This window comes from Chamaea fasciata, unplaced genomic scaffold (assembly GCF_029207755.1).
Source record: "Chamaea fasciata isolate MVZ Bird 193981 ecotype frontalis unplaced genomic scaffold, bChaFas1.0.hap1 SCAF_29, whole genome shotgun sequence".
NCBI lineage: Eukaryota > Metazoa > Chordata > Aves > Passeriformes > Sylviidae > Chamaea > Chamaea fasciata.
In genome coordinates, this window is record NW_027094114.1 from 2,922,293 (window position 1) to 2,948,818 (window position 26,526).

The 26,526-nt window shown below is 53.0% G+C and overlaps 2 protein-coding genes across 2 annotated transcripts in view; one reads left to right on the top strand and one right to left on the bottom strand.

Moving 5' to 3' along the window:
• The window catches only part of LOC136302468 (serine/threonine-protein kinase pim-1-like), a gene marked incomplete at its 3' end in the record, with an annotated part of 44,678 nt that extends 35,744 nt beyond the window's left edge, over positions 1–8,934 (top strand). The window contains exons 2-5 of the mRNA XM_066205949.1: positions 7,688–7,921; positions 8,100–8,239; positions 8,360–8,410; positions 8,617–8,934. Of these exons, the coding sequence (XP_066062046.1) occupies positions 7,688–7,921; positions 8,100–8,239; positions 8,360–8,410; positions 8,617–8,934 (743 nt within the window). The remainder of the gene's footprint in view (positions 1–7,687; positions 7,922–8,099; positions 8,240–8,359; positions 8,411–8,616) is intronic.
• A 9,397-nt stretch (positions 8,935–18,331) lies between these two features.
• On the bottom strand, positions 18,332–19,264 carry LOC136302589 (olfactory receptor 14A16-like). Its single transcript, XM_066206056.1, has one exon. It carries the CDS (start codon positions 19,262–19,264, stop codon positions 18,332–18,334), a length of 933 nt encoding a protein of 310 aa, XP_066062153.1.
• Between the last annotated feature and the right edge of the window lie 7,262 nt (positions 19,265–26,526).

Here is a 26,526-nt window from a genome sequence, read left to right on the forward strand (position 1 = left end):
TTTGGGATTTGCTTTTGCCTGGGAGTCTCTGAGGGGTTTGTGCAATCATGGCCTCCAATTATCTGCTGTAATTAGTCCCTTGAGATGTTTTGTCACTAACAACACTCAGTGGGGCTCATTAATGCCTCAAGTTACTCAAGAGTCATTAAAGTACTACTTTTTGACACTGAATCACTCTGAGAGGTTTGTGCAGTCATGGCCTCCAATTATCTGCTGTAATTAGTCCCTAGAGAGGCTTTGTACTGACACTTAGTGGGGCTCATTAATGCTCTGAGATACTCAATGTCTTTTAAGGTACTTTGGGTTTTCCTTCCCACACTCCGTCTCTGAGAGGTTTTTGGGCACTCTTGGCCTCCAGTTCTCTCCTCCAAGGAGTCCAGGAAAAGCCTGTGTTGGGGATGGACCTCAGTGGGACCCAGGAATGCTTTGAGACACGCTGGGTTTTTCCTCTGACTTGGACTCCTGGAAAGGTTTGTGCCATCTCCTCTCAGGCCCTGAGGGCTCAGCACCAAATGCACCACGAGGCTCTTTGGGATCAAGCAAGTCCTGACAAACCACGGCTCTGCCTTGACTTCCCTCTGCTCTGGTGCAGTTCATTAGAAAGGTTTTGTACTGCAGTTATGGAGAAAGATTTCAAAGAGCTTCTAAGAAATTCACATTCCTGTTATAAAGGGTGTGTTTTATTACTGTTCTCTTTAGAGGAGAGGTGATTGCAGCATTCTGTGATTGATATTGATCCAGGGCCTCTCCTCAGAAGGCCTGGTCAGAGAAGCTGTGCCTTGAGGTCTGACCCAGTATGGATAACATTCCCCAAGCCCATCCTGCCTGTCCTCACTCACCTGGGACCTGCTTTGCTCAGAGAGCTGCCTGCACTCAGGCAAAAAGGGCTTTTCTATTTTTGAAGCAACGTAAAACTCTTAATTTTCCCCACTGAAAACAGACACACTCCTCAAGTGTGTGCCAGCCCAAGGGGCCACCAAAACCACTCCAGCCCTGCCCTGGGCCGGCTGTGAGGGTGGATCAGCATCCCAACCTGCCCTGGGCCACTGCAAGGGGCTGTGGCCATAGACACACTGGGACAAACAAGGGACAATGGCAACAGTGTGAGGAAGACTGGGGGATATGGGGGCGTGCTATGAAAGATATTGGGGGGAATTGGAAGGGAAAGGGAATGAACTCAGGGGTATTGGGAGGGACTGGGCTGTACAGGTGATGAAATGGGCTGTAAAGGGGGGGACTGAAGGGGCACTGGGGTAGAACTGGGCTGTACTGGGGATGAACTGCGCTGTACTGGGAAGGACTAGAGGGGTTGAAGAGGCTGTTCCCGCCTCCGCAAACTCCCATTTGCCGAGGCTCCCGCCCATCACCGCCAGCACCCAATCAGTGCCAGGAAACCGGGGCCTCGGGGCGGTGCCTGGTGCCGGTGCCACGTTTTGGTTTTGCCTTCAACTCCCGTCATGCACCGCGGCCCAATTGAGCCCCATTGCACCCCGGACTACAATGCCCGTCATGCCCCGCGCTCCACAGAACCCCGCCCCCGTATCCTCCCTCCCCCCCCATGTGTCCCCTAAGTTTCCCCCAGACCCTCCAGGATCCCTAAGTGCCCCCTCAGTATTTATTTGGAACCCCCCAAAATCGTCCCCGACTCCCCTGAATGCTCCCAACCCCAGAGATGCCCGTTAGAGCCACTTCTGGGAATTCATCTCCGATCATCCCCCGTGCTCTCAGAGCTCTGCCGAACACAGTCTCGCGCCGAAAATTCCTGCTGCGCCCCGTGTCCTAAAGCGCCCGCTTCGAGCTCCCCAAGTTCCGCCAATTCCTCCCGAACCGCACACGTTTCCTCCGAGGGCCTCAAGTCGCGACTCGGACGCAGAAGTGTCCGCCAACCGCCTTCCTGGACCCGCCACAGCTCCGCTTTAGGCACTTCCGGGACTACAGCTCCCAGCATGCTCCGCGGCGCACACAGAGCCCTATTCCAGCCGTGACTCCATCTCCCGTCATGCCCCGCGCCCCACCGACAGCCATTGGAGCTGCGCCTCGAACTCCCGTGATGCTCCGCGGCCCGGTTACACCGTGTTCTACCCGCGCCTACAACTCCCATCACTCCCCGCGCCCCAGAGAGTTCCCTCAGGGCCCCCCAAGTGCCCGCCCGGACCCCGAAGGGCCCCATATTCCCCTCCCTGACCTCCAAGTGTCCACCCGGCTCCCCCAGATGTCTTTCAGACCCCCAAATTTTCTTCAGATTCCATCCCCAGGTTTAGAACTGCCCCAAATGTGCCCCGGAAACGTCTCCGTGGACCCCAAAGTGGCCCCTTTTACCCCGTCTGAGAAAACGATAAAGAAGATGACAAAAGGAGTAAAAATAGGACTAATTAGCATAAAGAGGGAGGAATCAATAGCCAGATATTGTCAATGAATTAATGAAGGGAATTCTGTTACTTAGAACCAATCACCAATAATTTTTTTGGTTGCTAAAAATGTATCAATTTTTTTAAATAAATGTGAAACTTGGGTAAAAACATATATAATAATATTTAATATATTTAAAAATATTATTATAATTTCCTGATAATTTTTTAAAAAAGAAAAATTCATAATTTACAAAAATATTTCAGGTGTCAGTTTTTGGTGGATGATTTCAGACACGGTGAGGTTGGGGTGAGGAGCAGGTTGTCCAAACAGGGTCAGCCTGCAAGGGGCTCATTCTCCATGCCCAGACCTCCTAAGGAGACACTCAGCATTAAGATCACTTGGGGAATGTTTCTTTCACCTCTTCAATGGACTGAAAAATAAAAAAAAAAAAAAGCAGCCTTGATTAGAAAAAAAATCAGGAGGTGCACTTTGAAATTTACCTCCATAAGAGAACTCCAAACTGGCTCCAAGCAGCTGCACAAGCCCTGGAGACGAAAACAAGTGAAGGAAGAAAAGGAGGTCGTGACTGCTTTCTGGATTTGAATCAGCCCCATGCTGGATTTGGGGCTGAGTCCACAAGCTCCAGGCACTGAGAGAAGGTTGAAGAAGCTGCTCAAGGAGGCAGAAGCAAAACTCCAAGTCTGTTGGAGCATCCCTGGGCCCCACTGAGGGCAGGGAGTGCCAAAGGCTCCCCAGGGACTGCTGAGAGCAGATCCTTGAGGCCAGAATTGCAGGGAGCCGCAGGCTGTGGGCAGGGAACTGCAATGCTGAGCAAGGCCTGGGCTGGTTGGAGGGAGCAGAAAGGCCAAGCCCTGAGCCCAGGCCTGGCACAGCAGGGCCTGTCCCTCCCGGGTGGCTCGGGGCTGGTTGTAGAGCAGTGGGATGGGAGGGGCAGCAAGGACAAATGGCACAAACCTGTGTGACACTCCCGATCCTCATGGCACTGACGGGCCAGTGTGACACAGCAGGGCCTCATGGAAACAAGAGGCCATAATGCGCCTGCGGGGCTGTAACACCCCAGAACACTGAAATAATGGGGGTACCCAAAGGTTCTTTTACTCGAGTTTGGTGCACAAGGAGAAATGCCAACCAGATAGTCTCAGGATGAACAGATGCACAGAATATTCTTATTTGCAAGGAACAGTCAAGGATCATAAGTCCAATTCTGAAGTTAATGGCCCATAGAGGGATGGAACTCTAAACCTCGGTGATATTAGCACCATACTTTTACCAACTGAGCTAAGAGGTCAAAGCAACACACAGCTCTACTGGCAAAATATAGAAAATCAAGGAACTTGGAAAACCATTTAATAAAACATCCAACTCAAAATAAAACTCTTATCACAGCAGTAGCTTCATTGACTTAGCCCATTTGACCTGGAAACCTTTACAGAATTACAGAATGACAAAATGACTAGATTGGAAGAGACCTCCAAGATCATTGAGTTCAACCCATGTCCCAACACCTCACCTAAGCCATGGCACCTAGTGCCACATCCAGTCTTTTTTAAACACATCCAGAGATGGTGACGCCAGCACCTCTCCAGTCAGATCATTCCAGAACTTTATCACCCTTTCCGTAAAAATCTTTTTCCTAATTTCCAACCTATATTTCCCTTTGTGCAGCCTTAAGACTCTGTCCTCTCATTCTGTCAGTGGCTGCCTGGAGAAAGAGACCAAGCCCCACCTGACTACCAACACCTTTCAGGGAGTTGTAGAGAGTGATAAGGTCACCTCTGAGTCTCCTTTTCTCCAGGTGTCCTGGGTTGAAGTATATTCTATCACCATCTTCAAGAACTGTTGAAATTAGGTGAGGCAGTGCTCCCTGCCTCCTCCACTCTGGCTTACCTTCTTTTAATGGGCCCATCAGCACCTTTGCTACACAGCTCACAGATAACCCCCTCCTGGACTACCTCCTGTTAATGGGCCCATCAGGCCTTATCACATGACTCACCATCCCATTGTGTGATGCTCCGCCAGAGGGAGAAACCAAGCATTCCAGCCTGGATATAAGCTGAGACTCTGAACACCAGAGGGGCGCTTACCCACTGGATTCCCAGAGGACCCGAGCTACCAGACCTTTCTACAGGATCACTGCTTCAGGAAGACCACCTCATCTGGACTGCTTCCATCACTACGCTCAGGTTGTATTCTGACTCTGTCAGTGGTCTTTTGTATTATTGCATCTATTTTATTTTACTTTCTTTCTTTTTTTTCCTATTAAATTGTATCTCTGACTTGGAGCCTCTCATTTGTTTTGCCTTCAAAATACTACACCAGGCTAAACAACCCCAGCTCCTTCAGTCGTTCCTCACAGGAGTTATGTTCCAAGCCCCTCACCAGCCTTGTTGCCTCCTCTGGACACATTTAAGCATCTCAAGGTTATTCTTAACTGAGGGCCCAGAACTGGACACAGCACTCGAGGTGTGGCCTCAGCAGTGCCGAGTACAGGAGAAGAATGACCTCCCTGCTCTTGCTGGCCACACCATTCCTGATCCAGGCAGGTGCCATTGGCCTTCTTGGCCACCTGGGCACACTGCTGTCTCATGTTCAGTTGGCTGTCGACCAGAACCCCCAGGGCCCTTTCTGCCTGGGCACTGTCCAGCCACACCGTCCCCAGCCTAGAGCACTGCCGGGGTTATTGTGGCCAAAATGCAGGACTCAGCACTTGGACTTAATAAACTTCACCTTGTTGCACTCTGCCCACCCATCCAACTGTTCCAGGTCTCTCTGCAGAGCCCTCCTACCTGCCAACAGATCGACAAATATTCCCAGCTTAGTGTCATCTAAAAATTTACTAATAAGAGATTCAATAGCCCCATCCATGTCGTCAATACAAATGTTGAACAGAGCTGGCCCCAGCACAGACCCCTGAGGAACACCCCTGGTGACTGGCTGCCAGCTGGATGCAGCACCCTTCCCCACCACTCTCTGGGCCCGGCCATGCAGCAAGTTGCTAACCCAGCAAAGAGTGCTCCTGTCCAAGCCGTGGGCTGCCAGCTTTTCCAGGAGCGTGCTGTGGGAGACAGTGTCTAAGGCCTTGCTGAAGTCCCAACAGACAACATCCACAGCCTTTCCCACATCCACCACACAGGTCACCTGGCCATGAAAGGAGACGTAAAAACTGGTCAAACATGACCTACCCCTCCTAAACCCATGCTGGCTGGCTCTGATACCCTGGCCATGACACAATATAAACTGCTCCATGACCTTTACCAGGTACTGAGGTCAGGCTAACTGGCCTATAATTACCAGGATCCTCCTTCCCACCCTTCTTGTGAATGGGTGTCACATTGGCCAGCTTCCAGTCATCTGGAATCTCACCAGTGGGCCAGGACTGTTGGTAAATGATGGAGAGCGGCTTCACAAGCTCATCTGCCAGCTCCCTCATCACCCTGGGGTGGATCCTACCTGGGCCCATTGATCTATGAACATCCAAGCAGCTCAGCAGTTCTCTGACTGCCTCCTCCTAGACACTAAGTTCCCTCCCACATCCAGTACAGAACAAAGTTTGGCCTTCCTATTGCAGTTAATATATTTGAAAAACTTTTTTTAATATCCTGTACAAAATTGCCAAATAAAGTTTGAATTGAGCGTTGGACTCCCAAACACTTTTCCTACATGCCCTAGCAATCCCCTTAAATACTCCTTGACCTGACCCTCCTTCCAAAGATGATACATCCTCTTTTTATTCCTAAGTTCCTTCAAAACCTCCTTGCCCATTCAGGCTGGACGTTTGCCTCGTCAGCTCATCTTTTGGCACACAGGGAAAGCCTGTTCCTCTGCCCTCAAGATCTCTGCTTTGAAGCATGCCCACCTTTCCTGGACTCCTTTGTTTTTAAGGGCTGCTTCCCTAGCAACTCCCTGAATAAGTCTCGTAAATAGGCCAAAGTCTGCTGATTGGAAGTCCAGTGTAAAAGTCTTCTTGATGTTCTTCCTGATTTCACCAAATATCGAGAACTCTATAATTTCATCATCACTGTGTCCCAAGGAGCCTCCAACAACCACATCTCCCACCAGCCCTTCTCTATTTGCAAACAACAGGTCGAACATAGGCCCTCCCCTGGTGGGGCTCACTCACCAGCTGCAACAAAAAGTTGTCCTCCATACACTCCAAAACCTTCCTGGACTGCCTCCTTCCTGCTGTATTAAGTTCCCAGCAGATATCTGGCAGCTTAAAGTCACCTACAAGAACAAGGCCTGGTGATCCTGAAACATTCTCCAGCTGCTTTTAGATTAAGTTGTCCACCTCTTCTTCCTGGCTGGGTGGATGATAACAGACTCCCAGCAGGTTCCCCTGGTACCCCGTCCTGTTTTCTTAGGGTACAACGGTAACAATGAAAACCTTACCAAGGGCACAACTCCCAAGTCCACAAGGAAAAGAACAGACAAGCTGTCAAGTTCTTCAAATATTTGTCCTGCTTTGCTGCAAGACTCCTACTGCACACACGGTGTGGAAAGCCAAGGGAAGCTGCAGTTGGTGGCACGTCTTGTGACAGAAGCTGCACCTCGTTCTCCAGGAAGTGTTCTTGGAAAGAGCAGACAGGAGTGTGGAGAAGATTCTGGGAAAACTGAAGGAGCTTTTAAGAAATGAAATGAAACTGTAAAGAAGCAATCAAAGATGTCCTTGTCAAATGATTTTGATGCTCCCCTTTTCCATCTTGCACTACTTCTCCATCCCATGAACTACAAATGGATCTCACCTCTAAGATCCATGATTTGGCAAGTTGGAGATGCTGTAAAATACCATGAGCTACACACAATTTGCCTTCCCCTGTTTTTCTTGGAAAGCAATGCTGGAGACACAAGTGCAGTGCTTGGGCCAGGTACGAATTCTGCATTCAGGGAACGTGCTCTGACAGTGTCTGACCCTCAGCAGGGACAATGCACAGCAGCAACCGAGGGGATAGCTCTGCCACAGTGCAGGAGTCAAGACTCTGGGTCTTGGCTCCTGTGGGCAAAGTTCCCGTGTTTGGACAGGCCTGGGGCTGCCCCTGGGAAGCGCGGGGCTCGGCGTGGGGCTGAGCGGGCAACGGACAAACGGACTCAGGGAAAAATGGCCCCGGGGCTTCAGTTGCTACGGCAGCAGCGGCAGCAGCTGCAGCAGTGGCAGCCGCAGCGACAGCAGCAGCAGAAAAAGCGACTTTTGGCGACTTCCTCCTGCTTTTCCTCTCCCTCTCCCGCTGGCCCGCACCCTCTCCCGCAGTCCCACACCCTCTCCCGATCTCCCTGTCCCGGTGTCCCCGTCCTCTTGCAGTCTCCCTCTCCCCTGCAGGGCCGGGCCATGCCCCCGGCCTGCCCCCGGCCCCAGGCAGGGCTGCCCCGTCCCTGCCCCCGGCCCCGGGCCTCCCGCTGCGGTCTCACCTTAGCCGGGGTCTGGCTGTCCTGGCGATGGCGGTGCCGGACAAGGATCAGTGCCTGGGGCTGCGGCGGCATCGCCAGCCATTGCCTCTGCCTGTGCCGACCCCGGCCCTGGCCCCGGCCCCGGTCCCTCCCGGGCCCCGTGGAGGTCACACGCGGGGCGGCCGCTCCCGCCGCCTCCGCTGCGGCTTCCCCTGCCCGAGCTCCGCCGTTTGGCAGCGTGGCCGCCGGCCCCGAGCTGCCGCTGTCGTGTTGCCAGGAGCGAACGCCTGGGGATTCCCGTCCCGGGGCGGTTGAGGGGTGCTCGGGGGCCGTTGCTGGCCCAGGGCCGAGCACTGAAAGCCACGTCTCGCCGGCAGGGAAGGCGCAGCAGGGCCTCCAGGAGCAGTACCGGCTGGGTTCGCTGCTGGGGCGCGGCGGCTTCGGAAGAGTCTTCGCAGGGACGCGGCTCTCGGACGGCGCACCGGTGAGTGGCGGGGCTGGCGGCGGTCGCAGGAAGAGGAGGGCGGAGGAGGAAGAGCATGGGGCTGGGCAGCATGGGCAGCGTGGGCAGCAAGCTCAGCCCGCTGCTCCCCTTGGCTTGCAGGTGGCCATCAAAAGGGTGCCACGGAACCGCGTCCGGCACTGGGGAGAGCTGGTGAGTGAGCGGGGGCCAGCGGGAGAAGCCGGGGCGTGCCGGGCGGGGACGAGCCGAGGCCCGGCAGGGTGGAAGCCGCCAGGACGCCTCGAAGGAGAGTGGGGCGTGGGGCCAGCGGAGGGTGCAGAACATCCCGGGCTGGGTGAGGGCTTCCCCACCCCTGGCACGGCCTCAGCCCCACTGACGGCATCGTGGTCCTCCCACAGCCCAACAGCACCAGCGCACCGCTGGAGATCGTGCTGCTGGACAGGGTCTCCACTGGCTTCCCTGGTGTCGTCCAGCTGCTGGAGTGGCTTGAGCTCCCCAGTGAAATCGTAATGGTGCTGGAGCACCCAGAGCGGTGTCAGGACCTCCAGCATTTCATTCGGGCACGGAGGTTCCTGTCCGAGGAGGTGGCGCGGGAGCTGTTCCGCCAGGTGCTGGAGGCCATGCGGCACTGCACCAGCTGCAGGGTCCTGCACAGAGACATCAAACCAGAGAACGTCCTGGTTGACCTGGCCACCGGGCAGGCAAAATTGATCGATTTTGGCTGTGGCACCTACTTTCAAGACACGGCATACACTCAATTTGCAGGTGAGCCCACGCAAGGATGTGCTCCCAGCTCGTGACATCTCATGGCCCAACATCGCACAGCGCAACCTGGGTGTGGCAGTGGGGATTCTCCCTTTTGCTGCCAGTCATGGCACTGAGACTTCAGGTGAGTTGCTTTTGAGCAGGGGTGGGTTGGGGCCCAGCTTCCAGCCCTGCTGGCAGCCTTTGCCAGCCACTCTGCCCAGGACTGGGGCTGGGGCAGCCAGCCCGACAGAAACACCCGTGGGTGGGGGTATCAGAGAGTGTGGAGTCAGAACCTGTGCACCAGCCAGTTTGGTGTGCAGGTGAGAAAGGGCTTGGACTGCTCCTCTGGCCTTCTTTGTCTTGTGTTCATAATGTTATTTGGGGCAATGCAGTCAGGGAGGAGGAAGGCATGGTTTACCTCCTGCTCTGAGTGGGTTTTTTCTTGTTCTGGTCAGGCCTTTCCAGGGCTTCTGCCGCCCTTTTCCTACACCAGTGGTTTCTTTTCCAATGGCAATTTTTCACACAAGTCCCAGGTCCTGGTGGGAGGGCAGTGGGTCACACCATGTGCCACTGGGGCAGTCCCCACATGCCCAGGGATGCTGGGGCCAGGCTCTGGGAGCAGCAGCATCCCCCTGATGAACTCCATCTGTATTCCATAGGAACAGCAGCATACAGCCCCCCAGAATGGATCGACTTTGGCTGGTACTATGGTGAGCCAGCTACCATCTGGTCCCTGGGCATGCTCCGGCACCAGATGGTCTGCGGGCATCACTCTTTCAGGAGTGGCTGGAACATCAGCTGGGGCCAGCCCCCGCTGCCACAACGGCTCTCTCAAGGTGGATCCTCATCTCTGGGCATGGGGGGAATACCAGTGCTGGGAGACAGCAGTTGGCTCGTGAGCATCCTGCTCTGGCAGCTGCTGAGGAGGTGGCACATGTCCTGCTCTCCTGCTCTCCTCCAAAGCAGGGAATTGATGGGAAAGTTTAGGCCCAGCTCTGAGCACATCCAGCATGGCCTGGGCATGGGAATATGGGGCAAAGCAGCCAGGGGCCTTCTCCAACTGACTGGCAGTTTCTGGTTTCTCTTCCCAGAGTGCAAGGGTCTCATCAGGTGCTGTTTATCCGTGGATGACATGGAAAGGCCTTCATTAGAAGACCTTTTTGGTGATCCTTGGATGCAGGATATTCATCTGGAGTAGAAGAAGGGAGAGAGCCAGAGGCTCATTTTGATGCAGGGCCCTGGTAAGTTCCAGCTGCACACATGCCTTGGCAATCAGAAGCAAAGAAACCCAGACTTTTTTGTGCTGCCTGTGTCACTGCACAGGGGTCATCAGGTGGGCACAGGCAGCCCTTGTGCTGGAGCTGAGCTGCTCTGCCCACCACTGGTGGCTGCCATGCGAGTTGTTTTGGCTTGTGCTGGTTCACTGACAGCTGGGGCCCTGGGCAGAACACTGACAGCCTGGTCTCACCCCCAGGGAAGGAGAAGGAGCCCCTGGAGAAGCTGGACCAGGTGGGGCTGCTGCTGCTGGAGACAGTGAGGACGACAACAAGGATGACAACCTCTTCCTGAACCTGGCCACCAGCAATTGAAGGTGATGGACTTCAATTCTGGCACCTTCTTCAAAGCCAGGCTCCACAGCCAATTTGCAGATGAGTTCACACACAGGGGGATGCTCCCAGATTTGGGCATTGCACAGCCTGGCCAGGAACCAAAGGTTCCCCCCTTTACTAAGGCTGATGCAACTGATTGTTCAGTGGGCTGCCAAGCTGCTTTTTGGCAGGGCTGGGGGCACGGGCTGGGGTGGTTCTGAAATGGGAGTCGGCTCCTGGCCCAGCCAACGGCCACCACTCCCCACCATGCCCTGGGCTGCGGCTGGGGCAGCCAGCCCGACAAAAACAAAGCCCCAAGGTGGGAGCAGAGGTGGGACTCCAGAACCTGTGCTCGGCTGCTTTGCTTTGCCGGCAAGGAAGGACTTGGGCTGCTCCACTCCCTTTGTTTTCTTTGGGATCACCATTATTTTGGGGGGCAGTGTAGGGGGGGAAGAGTGAAAGCATGGGCTTTCCTCACTGGTGGGTGGGTTTTTCCCTAGCATGCAGGGCATGGGGGCTTCCTCAACCTCTGACAGAGATAGGATATTTTACATTTTCCCTTTTCTCCCTTTTTTGTCTGTAATCTCTTTCTGTTAATTTGATGATTGTTTATCTAAAGGAAGCCTTCTAGGTGGTGTCCAGTCTTGACTGGGAAGTGCTTGTGACCAGCTGTGGAGTGGATGACGGAGAAGGCTGAGGACGTGGTTTGGGAGCAGCTTTTCTTCCCGCAGCGGATGGCGTGAGGTGTGTCCCCGTCTTGTTGGCACGGGTGGGGTAAGAGCTTTTGGGAGATGGCAGCCAGCACAGGAGCATCCTGCTCTGGGCAGCTGCTGGGGAGGTGGATCTGCCCTGGCTGGCTGCAGGCTGGGCACGTGTCCTGCCCTCCTGCTCTGCTGCCAAAGGCAGCAATGATGGGCAGCTTTGGGCCCCGCTCTGAGTACGGGCAGCATGGCCTGGGCACCGCGGGCGGCTGGGAAAAGGGCACAGGAGCCTTCAGCTGACGGGCGGTTTCTGGTTTCTGTCCTTGCAGCCGGGCTCTGCGGATGCTGAGGCTGCTCTGGGCTCTGCCAGGGCTCTGCTGGAGCTCAGCACCGGGCCGGGATCAGCCAAAGAAGAAACGGTGTGACCTGCAGCAGACTTGCCTTGAGCATTTTGGCAATGCAGCTCAAGTTTGAAGAGGGTGCATCTCCAAGGGAAAACATGACACCCCCCAAAATAAACTTGTTTAATACCTTCTGAAATGAAATCAATCTGGGGTGACGCCAAATGACATTTTTCAGCTTGCTCAAGCTGTAGCTCAGCCCTTCTCTGAACAGTTCTGTCCCCCACCTGCATTTTCCTTCACAACTGCTCCCTATTTTCCCCCAGTGAGTGCCCAGCTAATTGCAGTCTCCATCACACTATTGCCATCCTTGGTGCCCGTCACCATGAGGAAGACCGAGCCCCAGGCTTAGGGACTCATCCTGTCACTGGCTGAGGGGCAGCAATGCCTCAGAGGTCTGGTGCCATTTTAGTGTCATTCAGAGCTGCTCTCTTGCCCTCAGCTCTCCTCACTGCTGAGTTCCCACTCCCTTTTCCTCATCCTTCCAGCAGGATGAGCTCTGTGAAGTCCCGTGAGCCACCCCACTCTTCCCGGCCCACCCACCCACCTCAGTTAGGCTGAAGCTGAAGCTTCTTTGTCTCCTCTGGCACACCAGTGCAGTCCCCTCTGCAGGGAGCCCAGAGCACAGCACACAGCAGTGCAGTCCGGGCTGGACCAGCTGCCCTCCACCCCTGGCTTGGCTGTTTGTGGCAGCCAAATGCTCCCTGTTTGCAGCTGTCCCTGCAGGATGGCCCCAGGGCAGAGCCCAGCCGGGCTTCCACTGCATCCCCTGGAGCCTGGGGCAGACAGTGGTGCCAGAGCCGAGGTTCATGGGGAGCAGCCAGAGCTGTGGGCTGCAGTCAGTGTTTGCAAGTGTTGTGTTCTCATCTCCTGCAGCTCGTGGGGAAGACAACGAGTGTTGCCAGGCCAGCAGTGCCCCTCTGTGCAGGGGCAAGGCTGAAGGGCTTTCCCATTTCAGAGGAGCCGGCACTGAGCCTTGGCAGGGCTGGAGCCGGGTCTCGCCAGCTGTGCGGGACTCGCTGCCCACCAACTGCCCCCACCCGCCGCTGTGCTCAGTCCTACAGGGACATAAGGGTCTGTGTGTGCCAGGGGCTCTGGGATGTCTCTGTACCCATGGACAGAAGGGTCTGTGTGTGCCAGGGGCTCTGGGATGTCTCTGTACCCATGGACAGAAGGGTCTGTGTGTGCCAGGGGCTCTGGGATGTCTCTGTACCCATGGACAGAAGGGGCTATCTATACAAGGGATTCCATAACATCTTTGTTCCCTTGGGTATGGAATGAACACAGAGTGAAGGTGTCAGTCATATTGCTTGTTATCTCCTTCCTTTCCATACAAGACACATCTATGCACACCCCCACATACAGATATTTTAAAAGGATAGGGATGGATAGAGATTTCCCACAGAGCTCTAACTTTGACATAACTCACTTGTAAGCCAGTGGCCAGGGGATTTTTTTCCCAGCTCTGTGTGGGTCGGTGTCCAAGAGTAGAGGGGAGCAGCATTCAGAAGCAGTTTCAGGATTTCTAGGCAGGAAATGGAATTGACAACCATCAGTGTAACTCACCCTATTCATTGGGATGGGCTGCTGGTTCCTTAGGAATATGGCTGTTGTGCAGAGCAGGTGCTGCAGCCCTGAGGGCTCTTGGCCAGTCCAGGGGATCTGCCACCTGCTAAGGGCAGCTCTCAGCCTGCCTGGAGATCCTCATGGACCGTGGGGTGAAGTTGGAGGTGGAAGGAGTGACCCCGGCAGGGCAGACTCCTCCTGCTGTGGAAAGGGTGCTGCATGGCCAGGACTGCTCTCAGCTTTGTCCTAAAGGAAAGGGAAAGGGCTGTCAGCTTTGCCTGTGTCACTAAGACTCCTGCAGTATCACCCTGGGCATCAGCAGATCTGTCTCAGATCTCCCTCAGAAAGTGCCTCCTCACCCTCCTCTACCTACAGACAGCACCAGCAGCACCTTGGCTTGCAGCATCTCTGTTGGTCTGAGCTGCCCTTAAGGCCCTGCTGCCAGGGAGATGCCCCTGGGCAGTGGCCTGGGCTGGGAGGGGTGTGCAGGGCAAAGCTCAGCCCCCAGGGCTGGGCTGGGCTCTGGGAGCACTGGCAGGGACAAGGCTTGGATACAGAGAAACAGCTCCCAGTAGGCACAACTCCAGGTAGTAGAGAGCAAGACAAGCCCTGGATATCCCTTCCTATACAACAACAAAGAAAAAAAAGGGAGAGAAAAGTGTAGGGAAATTAATTTTGAAATTGCAGCTTACAGATAGTCCACTTTAGTTTTCAAGAAAGGTTTAAGTCCAATCACCCTGAAGTAGAGGGAGGTGTAATGAGCAAAGGGTATCTGTGCAGGACCAGCTGGTCTGACTGCACTGGGGCACAGGCTCTGTTTTCCCTCTGGGCTCCCCAGTGTTCAGGCTGAGAGCAATGCTGATTATGTGACAGTAACTAAGCAGCACAAAAATGAACTCAAAAATAAAACTTTACTGAATTTTCTGCAAAACAACAGAAATACTTTTGAGGGAATTCCTAATAAAATAGGATTGAATCAAGGAAATCTGTCACAGCTTCTCAATGTCTTCTTTCAACAGTCCACCATGCCCAGGGTGAAGAAATGTCCAACAGCCGCTCCATCAGCCACTTCCTCCTGCTGGCATTGGCAGACATGCGGCAGCTGCAGCTCCTGCACTTCTGCCTCTTCCTGGGCATCTCCCTGGCTGCCCTCCTGGGCAACGGCCTCGTCATCAGCGCCGTAGCCTGCGGCCACTGAAACATTAATTTTGAAGAATTAAAGATTTTAGTTTAACCAGATATTGCTGAAGTAAGACAGATAGACTTCCCTTTTGATAAGCAGAAGCCGGATTTAAGGAACTGATAAATCATGAGGCCTGTCAACTTATGTTTGTGTATTCTGACTAATCAATAGGCTTCAAGAAGGACAATGAATTCATAAATCAAATACTCCTGGGAAAACAGGATTCAGTTGTCACACAACACTAAACGGTTAAAAAGTCAAAGTGAAGAAGACTCACTTACTTCATCATTTTGAGACCCCGCCCCATAAAAAAGACCACCGACCCATTTCAAAGAACAAACCATGCATGCTTAATAGCTTTCGGCCAATTACCATACGAGAACAAAGCACGCATGCTTAATAGCTTTTGGCTAATTACCATACGAAGCGGGGAATGGGATGTACTGAAGTCATCAATATACATTTGTGTTTTGGGAGCTATCCCGCATGCTGCCCGGCGTCGTAATTAAACATACACTTTCTAACTTTAAACTGTTAGAGAGTCTTTTGGATATCGGCATTAGGGCGATATTCATATTTTTTTAATAATTAATTCCTTGGGCAGAACCCCAGGAAAAACACTCATATCTCGTGGTCTAGAGATGCCTGTCTGGTCGAGTGCTGTTCAAGTTATGGTGACGAGGCAGAATCCGGCTCTGCTTGCTGTCAGGTTCTCTATGGTTCTTCCGACCCAGAGTGGTTTGTCTTAGCCCTTGGTTTCATGTTGGCTCGTTGTTTTTAGGGGTTTTTTTCCGCTCCTTCTGGGCGCTGAGGTCCGTGGGAGTCTTCTTCATTTACATACCGGGTGGAGTCACCGGTTGCCGTGCGGGAGCCACCAGGGCGGGAGCCGGCAGGGCAGGAACAGGTACTCGACTGGGAAGAATACAGTTCTAAAGGAAGAGACTTTGAGGTAAATAGCATTTAACAGGGAAAGCATTACAATAACAATGGGTATGGGGTAAACAGTATTTAACAAAGCAGACCTTTCAATAGGTACGAGATACTGCAATAAGTAGCCTTTAACGAGAGAAGGCAGGTATGGGGTAAAAGGTATTTAACAAAAGAGACCTTTCAATAAGTACAAGATAACAAGGTCACCAGGATTTTAACTGAGAGAAGGCACCTTACAGTCGAAATCTTTAACTGCATTTAGAAATTTGTATTTTATTTCTTACATTGGAGACATGAAGACAACTGAAGAGAGAGAAAGAGCTCGTGAAAGTATTCTGTATTTTCATGAGCCCCACACTGGATTTGGGGCTGAGTCCAGGACGCTTAGGCATGGAGAGAGGGTTGAAGAAGCTGCTCAAGGAGGCAGAAGAAAAACTCCAAGTCCCTTGGAGCATCCCTGGGCCCCACTGAGGGCAGGGAGTGCCAAAGGCTCCCCAGGGACTGCTGAGAGCAGATCCTTGAGGCCAGGATTGCAGGGAGCCGCAGGCTGTGAGCAGGGAACTGCAATGCTGAGCAAGGCCTGGGCTGGTTGGAGGGAGCAGAAAGGCCAAGCCCTAAGCCCAGGCCTGGCACAGCAGGGCCTGTCCCTCCCGGGTGGCTCGGGGCTGGCTGTGGGGCAGTGGGATGGGAGGGGCAGCAAGGACAAATGGCACAAAGCTGCAAGCCCTGCCAGCCTCCTCAGGGAGGGGCCGGGCAGGAGCAAAGTGCAGCCCCTGAAAGGAAAGTTCCTTCTGTGGGGCCTCCAGAGGCGCTGGCAGAGTCCAGGGGACAAAGGCCTGGGTGCCTGTGGCCCTGCCAGCCCTGCCCGGCCCTTGGCTATGTGTCTTGCAGGCTGTGCCCCCTGTGCGTGCTGCTGCTGTGCCCTGGCCGGCTGCACATGCCCATCTCGCTGTCCCCCCAGCATTTCTCAGCCCAGCATTTCTGTGCCCTCCCTGGGCTCCCTGCACCCAGCGCTGCCGGCTCCTGGCACACAGAGCCAGGCCATGGCCCGGCCTCACGCTGGGACACCTACTGCACCAAAATTCTGCCCTAGAGGGACTTTTCTTTTTGATCACCTCCACACTGAACCTTTCAAGCTTTGGGGAGGTTTCCTTCTCTTCCCACTGCCAAGGAAAGCTCTGTCTCTTGCTGTTCAAAAAGAGAAAAGGGCTGGTGTGAGATAAATGGTGGTCAGAGGCATTTTGGGGCAAAGTGACCATGAAATTATTGAGTTTTAAATAGTCTGTGAAAGAAGGAGGGGCATCAAAGAAACTTGTACACTGGCCTGACAGAGAGCAGTCTTCAGTCTAATCAGGATGCAGATTTGGGGAGTGCCAAATCAGGTACTGATATTTTTAAGAGAAACAGTCCTTAAAAACAAAGGATTCCAAGAAGGATGGACACACTTCAAGAAAGAAATCTGGAAGGAGCAGGAACAGCATGTCCCTCTGTGCCAAAATATGAGCTAGCAAGGAAAATGACTGGCTTGGCTGTGCATGGGGCCTTTGCAGGAACTCATGGGAGAAAAAGACAGTGCATCCCCTTTGGACAGATGAGCAGGACACTCAGGAAATGTTTAAAGATGTTGTTAGGTCATGCACAATAAAAATTAGAGAGGTGAAAGCTCAATTTGAGCTTAACCAGGCCACTTCGGTGACAGATAATAAAAATGTTCTTATAAATACATTAATAGCAAAATGAGAAAAGGAGAGGTCAGGACAACATCCATTCTTTATTAGATATGGTGGGGGGAATATAGCAACTAAAGATAAGGAAAAGGCTGAGGTAGTTAACCCCTTCTTTGCCTCAGTTTCCAACAATTAAGACAGATTGTCCTCAGGACAAGTGTTCTCCTGAGCTGGTAGATGGGCACAGGGAGCAGAACAGCCCCCCTGTAATCCAGGAGGAAGCAGCTGCTGACCTGCTGAGCCACTCAGATGTTCACAGGTGTCTCTGGGACCAGATGGGATCCATCCGAGGGGGATGAGGGAGCTGGTGGATGAGCTCCCCAAGCTGCTCTCCATCATTTCTCATCAGTCCTGGCTCCCCAGGGAGGTCCCAGAGGACTGGAGGTGCCAATGTGAGCCCATCCCCAAGAAGGCCTGGCAGGAGGATATGGGGAACTCCAGGCCTGTCAGCCTGACCTCGGTGCCCAGCAAGGTTATGGAACAGATCACCTTGAGTGCCATCACACGGCACCCACAGGATGGCCGAGGGATCAGACCCAGCCAGTGTGGATTTCAATATTTGCATTGATGGTCTGGATGAGGGGATTGAGTCCACCATACACAAATTTGCAGCTGACACCAAGCTGGGTGTGAGTGTGGATCTGCTGGCGGGTAGGAGGGCTCTTCACAGGGCCCTGGACAGAATGGATCCAGGGCCCAAATCCCACAATGGGAGGTTTAACAAGACCAAGGGCCGGGTCCTGCACTTGGGCCACAACAACCCCTGCAGTGCTACAGGCTGGGGACAGAGTGGCTGGACAGTGGCCAGGCAGAAACGGACCTGAGGGGACTGCTGGACAGCAGGCTGGACATGAGGCAGCAGTGTGCCCAGGTGGCCAAAAAGGCCAATGGCTCCTGGCCTGGATCAGGAATGGTGTGGCCAGCTGGGGCAGAGCTGCTGTGCCAGCACTTATCTGTCCCCAGCCCTGCACACAGACATTGCTGCTGCAGCTGCAAAGGAAGGGAACAAAACAAGGGATCTCCAGTGAAAACTTGATGGGAGATCCTTTAGTTCGTTTAAAACCACTGAGTGCACAGCTCCTCATTGACACAGTCTTTTGACCACAGAAAATATGGAGGCAAACAAAACAAGACAGGGCACAAACAATGGCCTTGCTTTGTGAACACCACTGAAAACTCAAAGAAAGAATAAAACCTTGACAACCACACCAAGAAGTGGTATCAAAAATGACTTCTATCACAAGTGATTTGCAGAAATAGGCAAGCGGTTTAATGTTTCTGAAATCGTCTAGTGATCAGTGTCCACACTTCAGCCTTGAGTTCCTGGTTCCTCAGGCTGTAGATGACGGGGTTCAGGGCTGGAGACACCACTGAGTACAGAACTGGCAATGCCAGATCCAGGGATGGGGAGGAGATGGAGGGGGGCTTCAGATTGGCAAATGTGCCAGTGCTGAGAAACAGAGAGACCACAGCCAGGTGAGGGAGGCAGGTGGAAAAGGCTTTGTGCTGTCCCTGCTCAGAGGCAATCTTCAGCACAGCCCTGAAGATCTGCACATACGTGAAAACCATGAACACAAAACAGCCAAAATATAGAGAAGCACTTAGAACAACGAGCCCAAGTTCCCTGAGGTAGGATTTGGAGCAGGAAAGCTTGAGGATCTGTGGGATTTCACAGAAGAACTGGCCCAGGGCATTGCCATGGCACAGGGGCAGGGAAAATGTATTGGCTGTGTTCAGCAGTGAGTAGAGAAAGGCACTGGCCCAGGCAGCTGCTGCCATGTGGGCACAAGCTCTGCTGCCCAGGAGGGTCCCGTAGTGCAGGGGTTTGCAGATGGACACGTAGCGGTCATAGCACATGATGGTCAGGAGGGAATACTCTGCTGAAATGAAAAATAGAAAAAGAAAGAGCTGAGCAGCACATCCTTCATAGGAGATGGTCCTGGTGTCCCAGAGAGAATTGTGCATGGCTTTGGGGACAGTGGTGCAGACGGAGCCCAGGTCAGCGAGGGCCAGGTTGAGCAGGAAGGAGAACATGGGGCTGTGCAGGTGGTGGCCGCAGGCTACGGCGCTGATGACGAGGCCGTTGCCCAGGAGGGCAGCCAGGGAGATGCCCAGGAAGAGGCAGAAGTGCAGGAGCTGCAGCTGCCGCGTGTCTGCCAATGCCAGCAGGAGGAAGTGGCTGATGGAGCTGCTGTTGGACATTTGCTGTGTCTGGACATCCCAACCTGCAGATGGAGGAAAGACAGTGACATTTGAGGAGAGATTTCTCACAGAAGAGTCAAAGTCCTTTCTCAGAGAACATTCTCTGTCACTAAACACCTCCCCCTTGTCTATGTCTAGGAGAACTTCCTTCACCTTCGTTGCTGGAGCCCTGATTGCTGCTGGCCAATGTTCAGTGAGGAGCCAGACCCTGACCTGCAGGACACCTGGGAGTCAGCCCTGACCCCCAGTCAGTGCAGGGGAACAGTGAGGGCAGGGGCCAGTCCTGGTGTTAGAACTTGGACCAAGAATCTCCTGATAAGGCACAGGAGTTGCCAGGGCAAAGAGATGGAGATTGCAAGAAGCAGAAAGAGAGATTCTGCTGCACCTGGGGAGAACAGGGTAGAGGAGGATTGTCTGAGGCTGACGGCAGACTGAGGGGAGCTGCTCTGTCCCTGTGACGTGTTCCCAGGAAAGCTCAGTGTGATGTTTTAAGAGCCTCAGCCCCTGCTCTACCCTGCACAGATGAGTTTCCATTGCCACCAAGCTGAGCCAGGGAAGAGTGGGCGCACAGATTCAGGAAAGTAGAGACTCAAGCAGGGAACTCCTGCCCTGAATGAGCTCATAAACCTGCCCTCAGAAATGACCTGTGCGTGAGCTGGAGCTCTGAGCAGCCCTGGCCCACACAGCACCCTCTCCACAGCAGCAGGACCTGCCCTGGCAGGAGTCACTCACTGCACCCACAGCTCCCCTCCAGCATCCATGGGAGCTCCCAGGCAGGCTGAGAGCTACCCCTGGCAGTGACAGATCCCCCGGCCTGGCCAAGAGCCCTCAGGGCTGCAGCACCTGCTCTGCACGACAGCCCTGGGCACCCCTGGCTGCAGCCCCAGCTTCAGCCCCTGCAGCCGTCCCTGGCAGCAGGAGCCGTCCTGCCCTGTCCCTCTGACGGTGCCCAGGGCAGCTCCGCTCTTAAGCACATCCTCCCCCAAAGCAGAAAGGGCAGCAGAGCCATCCTTACAGTGCTGTCAGTCCTGTCCTGGGTCAGCTTTAGGAGATCCCTGCAGCCAGAGACTAACTGTGTCTGAAGTGGTGAGGATTTCTCCATGAAGAAGTTCATAATTTTTAAAAGTTGTGAAGATTTCTCCGTGAATTATCTCAGAATTGTCCTTCCAGTTGCTTTAAGCCTCTGTCTGCTTCACTGCTCTCAGGTACCTGCAGGCAGTGCCCTCAGCCGTATTGGGCTGTGAGTGGAGCTGCTCCTGAGGAGAAATGTCTTTTAAAATCTCTTCTTGGTTGCCAGGAGGTGCCTCTGTTTCAGGAGCCCGGCCCAGCTCAGCAGCACAGACACAGTACCAGGATTTTAATGACCCTCTTGGGGCTTTGGTGTTGTTTACATCAGACTCAGTCCCTAAGAGAGTGTTTAAAAAACTTTCTGAGAACTCCTAATCAGATTGAAACTCCAAAGTTTCTTGAAGTTTTAATGGGTCCCACTGACAGACATGACTGAGAAAATGTCCCCAGGTTCCAGTTAGAGCAGAATACTGTAGGCACTGATGACAGGTGGGGACAAACAAGGCAAAGGTGTCTTTGATGCTGAGGAAACCTGCATGTGTTTCAGAAATGCAAAGGCCATGGCCTGAGCCCTAGCCCCTGCCAAGGCACATCCTGTCCCTCCCTCAGTGCTCAGGGCTCTTCCCGGCCCACTGGGATGTGGGGATGTGCAATGCCAAGGGCAGCAGCATGGGGCGGCCCCTGCCAGGCTGCTGAGCAGGGACAAGGAGGCAATGAGGCCCCAGGCCTGCAAGGGTCACTTGTCTCCTCCTCATGGCTCAGGCCCAGGCCCAGCAGCCATGGCCAAAGTGCTGCAGGAGTTGGCTCTGTCAGGGCCTTGCAGCTGCTGCCCATCCCTGTACCCTGTGCAGCCCAGGCTGTCCTACGGTGTCCGTGCCCTGCGCCTCTGTCCCTGCAGGCTGTTGTCATCCCCCGGCTGCCCCACCTGGCTGGGCCCTTCCTTTGCTGACAGCTCTGTGTCCTGCCTGCCTCTGCCTGGCCACACAGAGCCTTGGGCTGCTCCAGACTCTTTCTGGGGGATGTTTTGCACCACAGCCCTGCCCTGGAACAGAAATTCCTCTCTCCTTGTGTTCAGTTTGGAACTCCCCAGGAGATCTGTTTGGCATTATTTCATCCTCAGGCAGTTTCACACAATGAAGAAGAGCTCCACCATCTCTGAAACACCCCTTCAGGCCCTCTCAGGCTACTCACACCACTGAGCCCAGGGTCCTTAGTCTCACGGGCTTTGTGCTTGTGGCCTCCAGATCATATCTTGGGAGATTTTTGTGTCTTTTCAAGGTCTTTTCAGATTAAAACATCGTGGTCATAATCCCAGAAAAATTGGCATAATTTTACAAGCCTGTATTGGCAGTGGAAAGGGAAAAGCCTTTAAAATTGTCAAGCATAAATTCAGACTTGATATAAGAATGAAATATTTTGTGTTTATGCTGACAGGACAGGAACAGGTTGTCCACAGAAGTGAGTGCCCCATCCCAAAAAGTGTTCAAGATCTGCAGCTTTGACCATCTGTTGCAGTGGTAGTTGTGCCCTCTCACAGCAAGGGGGCTGCAGTACATGATATTTTAGGGCCATTCCAATTTTAAAAAAACTGAGAAGATAAAAATTTAATTTTAGGGAAGTTCTGACACCTCCTCATGAAAGCCTCACCAAGGGGGTCAATGGCAGAGCTTTCCAGCATGATGTCATCTGAGCATGGGAGGTTCTGCGTTGGGGTCTGAGATTTACGATGAAAATCCACAAAGGGCATTTGGGCAATGTGCGAGATTTCCCATGGAGTATCTAAGAAAGGACCCCAGGAAGGAAAGGATGGGGGATCAAGGTGGTTTGCTCAGGGGTGATGGTCAGTGCCCATCCCTGGCCATACCATACAGCTGATCCCCACAGCCTGTGTCATTTTCCTAAACCCCCTGATGCCAAGAACTCTCTGGGACAAGGGAGCTCTCTCTGCTCGTGGTACTGAGGGATGTCCAAGTGCCAGATACTGGCGTGGGGACCACAAACCATCAGGTCCTGTGTCCTTTGGGGCCCAGGCACTGTTGAGACTGGTGTGTGTGCACACAGCACTGGTGTGTGTGGGGCTGGGTGTGACCACCAGGGAACATCAAACCAGAGCAACCAGAGAGCAGCAGAGGCCTGGGAGCCACTGAGTGAGATCAGCTCCTGCAGGGATCCACATGGTCTGGGTGTCTGTGCAGCTCTGCATCTCATCCTGCCATGGCAGAGCACACAGACAGCCCCTCCCTGTGTCCCTTTCTCCACTGACTGTGCTTTGGCCTGGCCTGGAAACCTCCCGAGGTCCCTCCCAGGAGGAGTCCCTTTGCATTTCCCTTCCCCATGGCTCTGCCCTTCCTGATCCTGTGGTGTTTTAACAGTGGAACACGGTGCCCAAGACGGAGGATGGAAACAAGCTGTCTGTAGCCCTTGAAAATCTCTTCTTTCCCTTTGCTCACAGCTGATGACTCTTGGCTGACAGGGACAAGCTGTAGTCTCTGACTGCTTTGTTCTGTTTGACTCGAGGTGGAAGTGTTGACATCTGGCTAGGCAGCCTGCAAAGGCCTCCTGCAAATGACTGAGGAGGAGGAGCCCCAGGATTGGTGTGAGCCACAGGAACTGCCTCCACCAGAAGTGCTGCCGGTTGTGCATGACCTGAACGTGGTGGAGGACAAGAGCACTCCGTGGGAGGAGGTAGAACATTTGAACAAGGAGCTGCAAGTGTGTCTGTAGCCCTTGGAGGGGGAAAAGAGGGAGGAAGTGGAATATGGTCCTTGGGAGGAAGTGGAATATGGTCCTTGTGGCAGTCCTCCTTCAGAAAATCCCTGAAAATGGAAGATGAATCTGGCCATGAACTCCAGGAAAACCAGCCTTTGGCTTTGAGCCATCCAGGCAAAGGGAAGTGGACCTGCAAAAAATCCATTTGAAGAGCCCTGCGTGTGGCAGGCTGACAGCATCTTCCTAAGGGCTGGAATTTGGAACGTATCTCAGGGTCATCTCTGCCAGCCACCTTTCTGAACCAAACTCATTTCTTCTCCCAGATCTACACAGGCTCTTGCACCAAATCAGCTGCAGCAGGAGCATTGTGTCAAGGAGCCTTTGCTCCCCAAGCTGAGAAGGTGAGCCCGGGCAGTCGGTTCATCTCCTGCGCTGACACAGCTGCTGCTCAGCAACAGCAGATCGAGGGGGACTCCCTGGAGCTACTAAGTACGTCTTGTATATTTGTTGTCTGGAGGATAGCGTATTGTGTGCACGTGGCAGCATAGCTGGACCAAATGTTCCTCCTCAGTTTGATATCACAGGGACATTTAGGATTCCCCATAGGAACTTCTGGAGAAAATCAGTCTCTGCTGGCCATTTCTGCTTCAGAGCTGTCTGTCTGGTTGTTTTGTTGTTGTTACCCAGCTGACCAGAAAGTGTTCAGAGCCCCAGCAATGGGGCTGCCTTTTGTGCCTCCTGGAAGCTGGAATCTCTGCTTCAAAGCGAGCATCTTGAATTTTGTTTTCCTCAGGGACAATTGTGAGCGTGGAAAATCCCATGAGAAAATACATCAAAATCAAAAATATCGGCAGCGGGTGAGTCCGACCACAAAACCATGGGCCAGGTGTTTTCCTGGTAGAATATCTATCAAGTCTGAAGTCAGGCAAGCTGCAAAAATGTTCAGACACTGAGGATAGATTGTCCCATCTCTCCGTACCAGTCAGAATTTGTAAGCATGGCCAGAAGGCATTGTCAAATTGTCAAATGGTCACACTGCCAAGGTCTTGCCTGCAGTAGGCAACAGGACCTGGTAGATCTCCTGGTCTCTCAAGCGTGGGACATCTCTGTGTTTATTTCCTTAGCATTTTTGTGTATCTATAATCAGCTGGCCACAAGTACAGAGGGAGAAGAATCTTGCTCTCCTGAAAGAGAAACCTACCCCCTATCATAGCTTTCTTTCCAAGAGTTTGCTGAAGGAAATACTCCATGGTCAGGATTAGAACTGCATAATTTAGAGACTGAAACCCGAGAAGAAAGAAGAAACTCTCTTTCTGAGCTGAGGCAGTAATCCTCAATGCTTCAGGCCCAGTGGCCATGCACTTGAGAGCAAAATGCCTCATCTGCCTTCTGACAGAGCCCTTCTGCATCCTGCAGGTTTTAGGCATTTCCAGCAGAGATCTCCAGTCTGGGCTGGCTTGCACTCCAAGATCTAAATGCTTTCTCCTTTCTTTGTGGCTCTTTTGTTTCTCGGACTTTTGGAGAGGTTTGTAAAGCACTCAACACTGCCACAGGAGGAGAGATAAATGCCAACAGCCCCCACAGACTCTGCTGCTCTCAGGGGCTTTCCTCTCTGGTGTCAGCTGTGGCTGCAGCTTTGGGTAGAGCTGTGTTGAAAAGACACAAGAAGCACAGACTTGTGGCAGCCAGCAAATTGCATTTGGGACAGTCTTTGTCCTTCTCAGGTGTCAGAAGGAAGGCAAGGAGGGTAGTGGTTCCTTTCACAGAAGGACTCATTCGCTGGCTGAATTGCTAAAACAAAGGTGGTGCCTCCTCGAGCATCTCCCTGCTCTTTTCGGCTACAGCTTGAGTCCTGAATTTTCATTTCTGCCTGCCAGCAAATACATCTGAATGATACTTGTGGGAGCTCGGTACCTCTGAACGACAGAACCAATAGGATTTCTGCAGAAGCCATTTCATATTTACATTACACTATGTTTATAGATTGTAAGACCACTGTTCACACCTTCATGCCTTTCTTGATTGGTTCGTCTGCTTTGTTGGCTCAGCACACGTCCCTTAGGCAATTTGATTGGCTATAATTCCAAGCCTTCATGGCCTCTAGCTCATTCTTTTTGTCCTGGTATTCAATTTCCCAGGCTCCTCTTCTTTTTAGACCAGTTTGTGTCTCTGTGGCCTTGATATATTCCCAAAGAGCTGCTACTTGTAACTAATATCTCTAGGTGGTAGTTGGGCTTGAGCACTTTGTATTCCAAGTTATGCAGATACATTGCTGCAGATACATTGCTACAGTTAGTGGTAGCTCCTCAGCCACCTGCAGTGCTGATGGCTCTCTCTTCTGCTGGAGAAGAGGCCAAAGAGGAGCAAAATGAGCAAAGTTACCACAACCCTACAGCTCTGGTGACAGCAGAGTCAGATTTTCCTGAGATAGTAAATGCCAATTCTGGAGGGTGCTGTCTTTAGTGCAAGGCAGAGGTGCAAGTTTCTGCCCAGCCAGCACTTTCTGCTGCTGGCTAAGGATGCTGAGTGCTGCAGTCCTGCCAGGACCTAGCATTTGCCCCAGCCAGTGACAGCTGGGAAATGGGCTTTGATCTGCCATGTTGAGGCACCAAAGGGCTGGTGCTCCAGGTGAGCATCTGGCTCAGTGAAGCTCTATGTCTTGGCTTCTGCAGTGCTCTAGCCCAAGGGTGCATGGGCTCCTTCTGGAGGTCACAAGGTTTTGATTGTTTGTTTTCCCATTTGGGACCTGTGTTTGGCTTGTGGAAGTGTTCTGCATTTTTCTCGAGTCGTTCTTCTCTTCCACAGAGACATCAGGCTTTTGATAAGTCCCAGCTATTCCTTCTGTCCTCCATAACCAAAGCTGTGCCATACCACAGGTAGTGCCTTCAAAGTGACTCCAGTTCCAGCCTAGACCTCTCCTCTTCCAGATGACGCCTTCCCCAACACGCCCAGCAACACCAACCCCAGCTCAATGCCCTGCCAAGACCCGCAGTTGTCCTCATCCCTCTGCAGAGATTTCCCACCCCCTGGTTCTCTGCACGTGCCGTGGGATGGCACTCAGGAGGATGTGCTCCAGGGCCTTCCCCGGCAGCAAGCTCAGGCTGCCAGGCCTACGGTTCCTGGATCATCCTTCCCACCCACTCTTCCCGTGCTCGGCTGTTCCATTTGCGCTCAGCTCGGACTTGTCCGCTTAAGCAAGACTGCTGGTAAAGGATGGAGAGAAGCCTGGCAAGCTCTTTCTCCAGCTCCCTCTTTACTCTCGGGGGAGGTAGAGCATGCCACAGGAAAGCAAGCAGTGCCAAAAGACTTGGTGTCTTGGTTTAGGAAGACAGGTATCTGCTAGGTAAAATTACAATCAGAGGCTCTTTGGCAAAGATTTGGGAAATAGGAATAGCAGTTCTTTACTAGTATGTAATGCAAAGCAAACAAACACAAAAAAACTCCCCCCCCACCAAACAACTACAGCATTAATAACAAACGAAAAC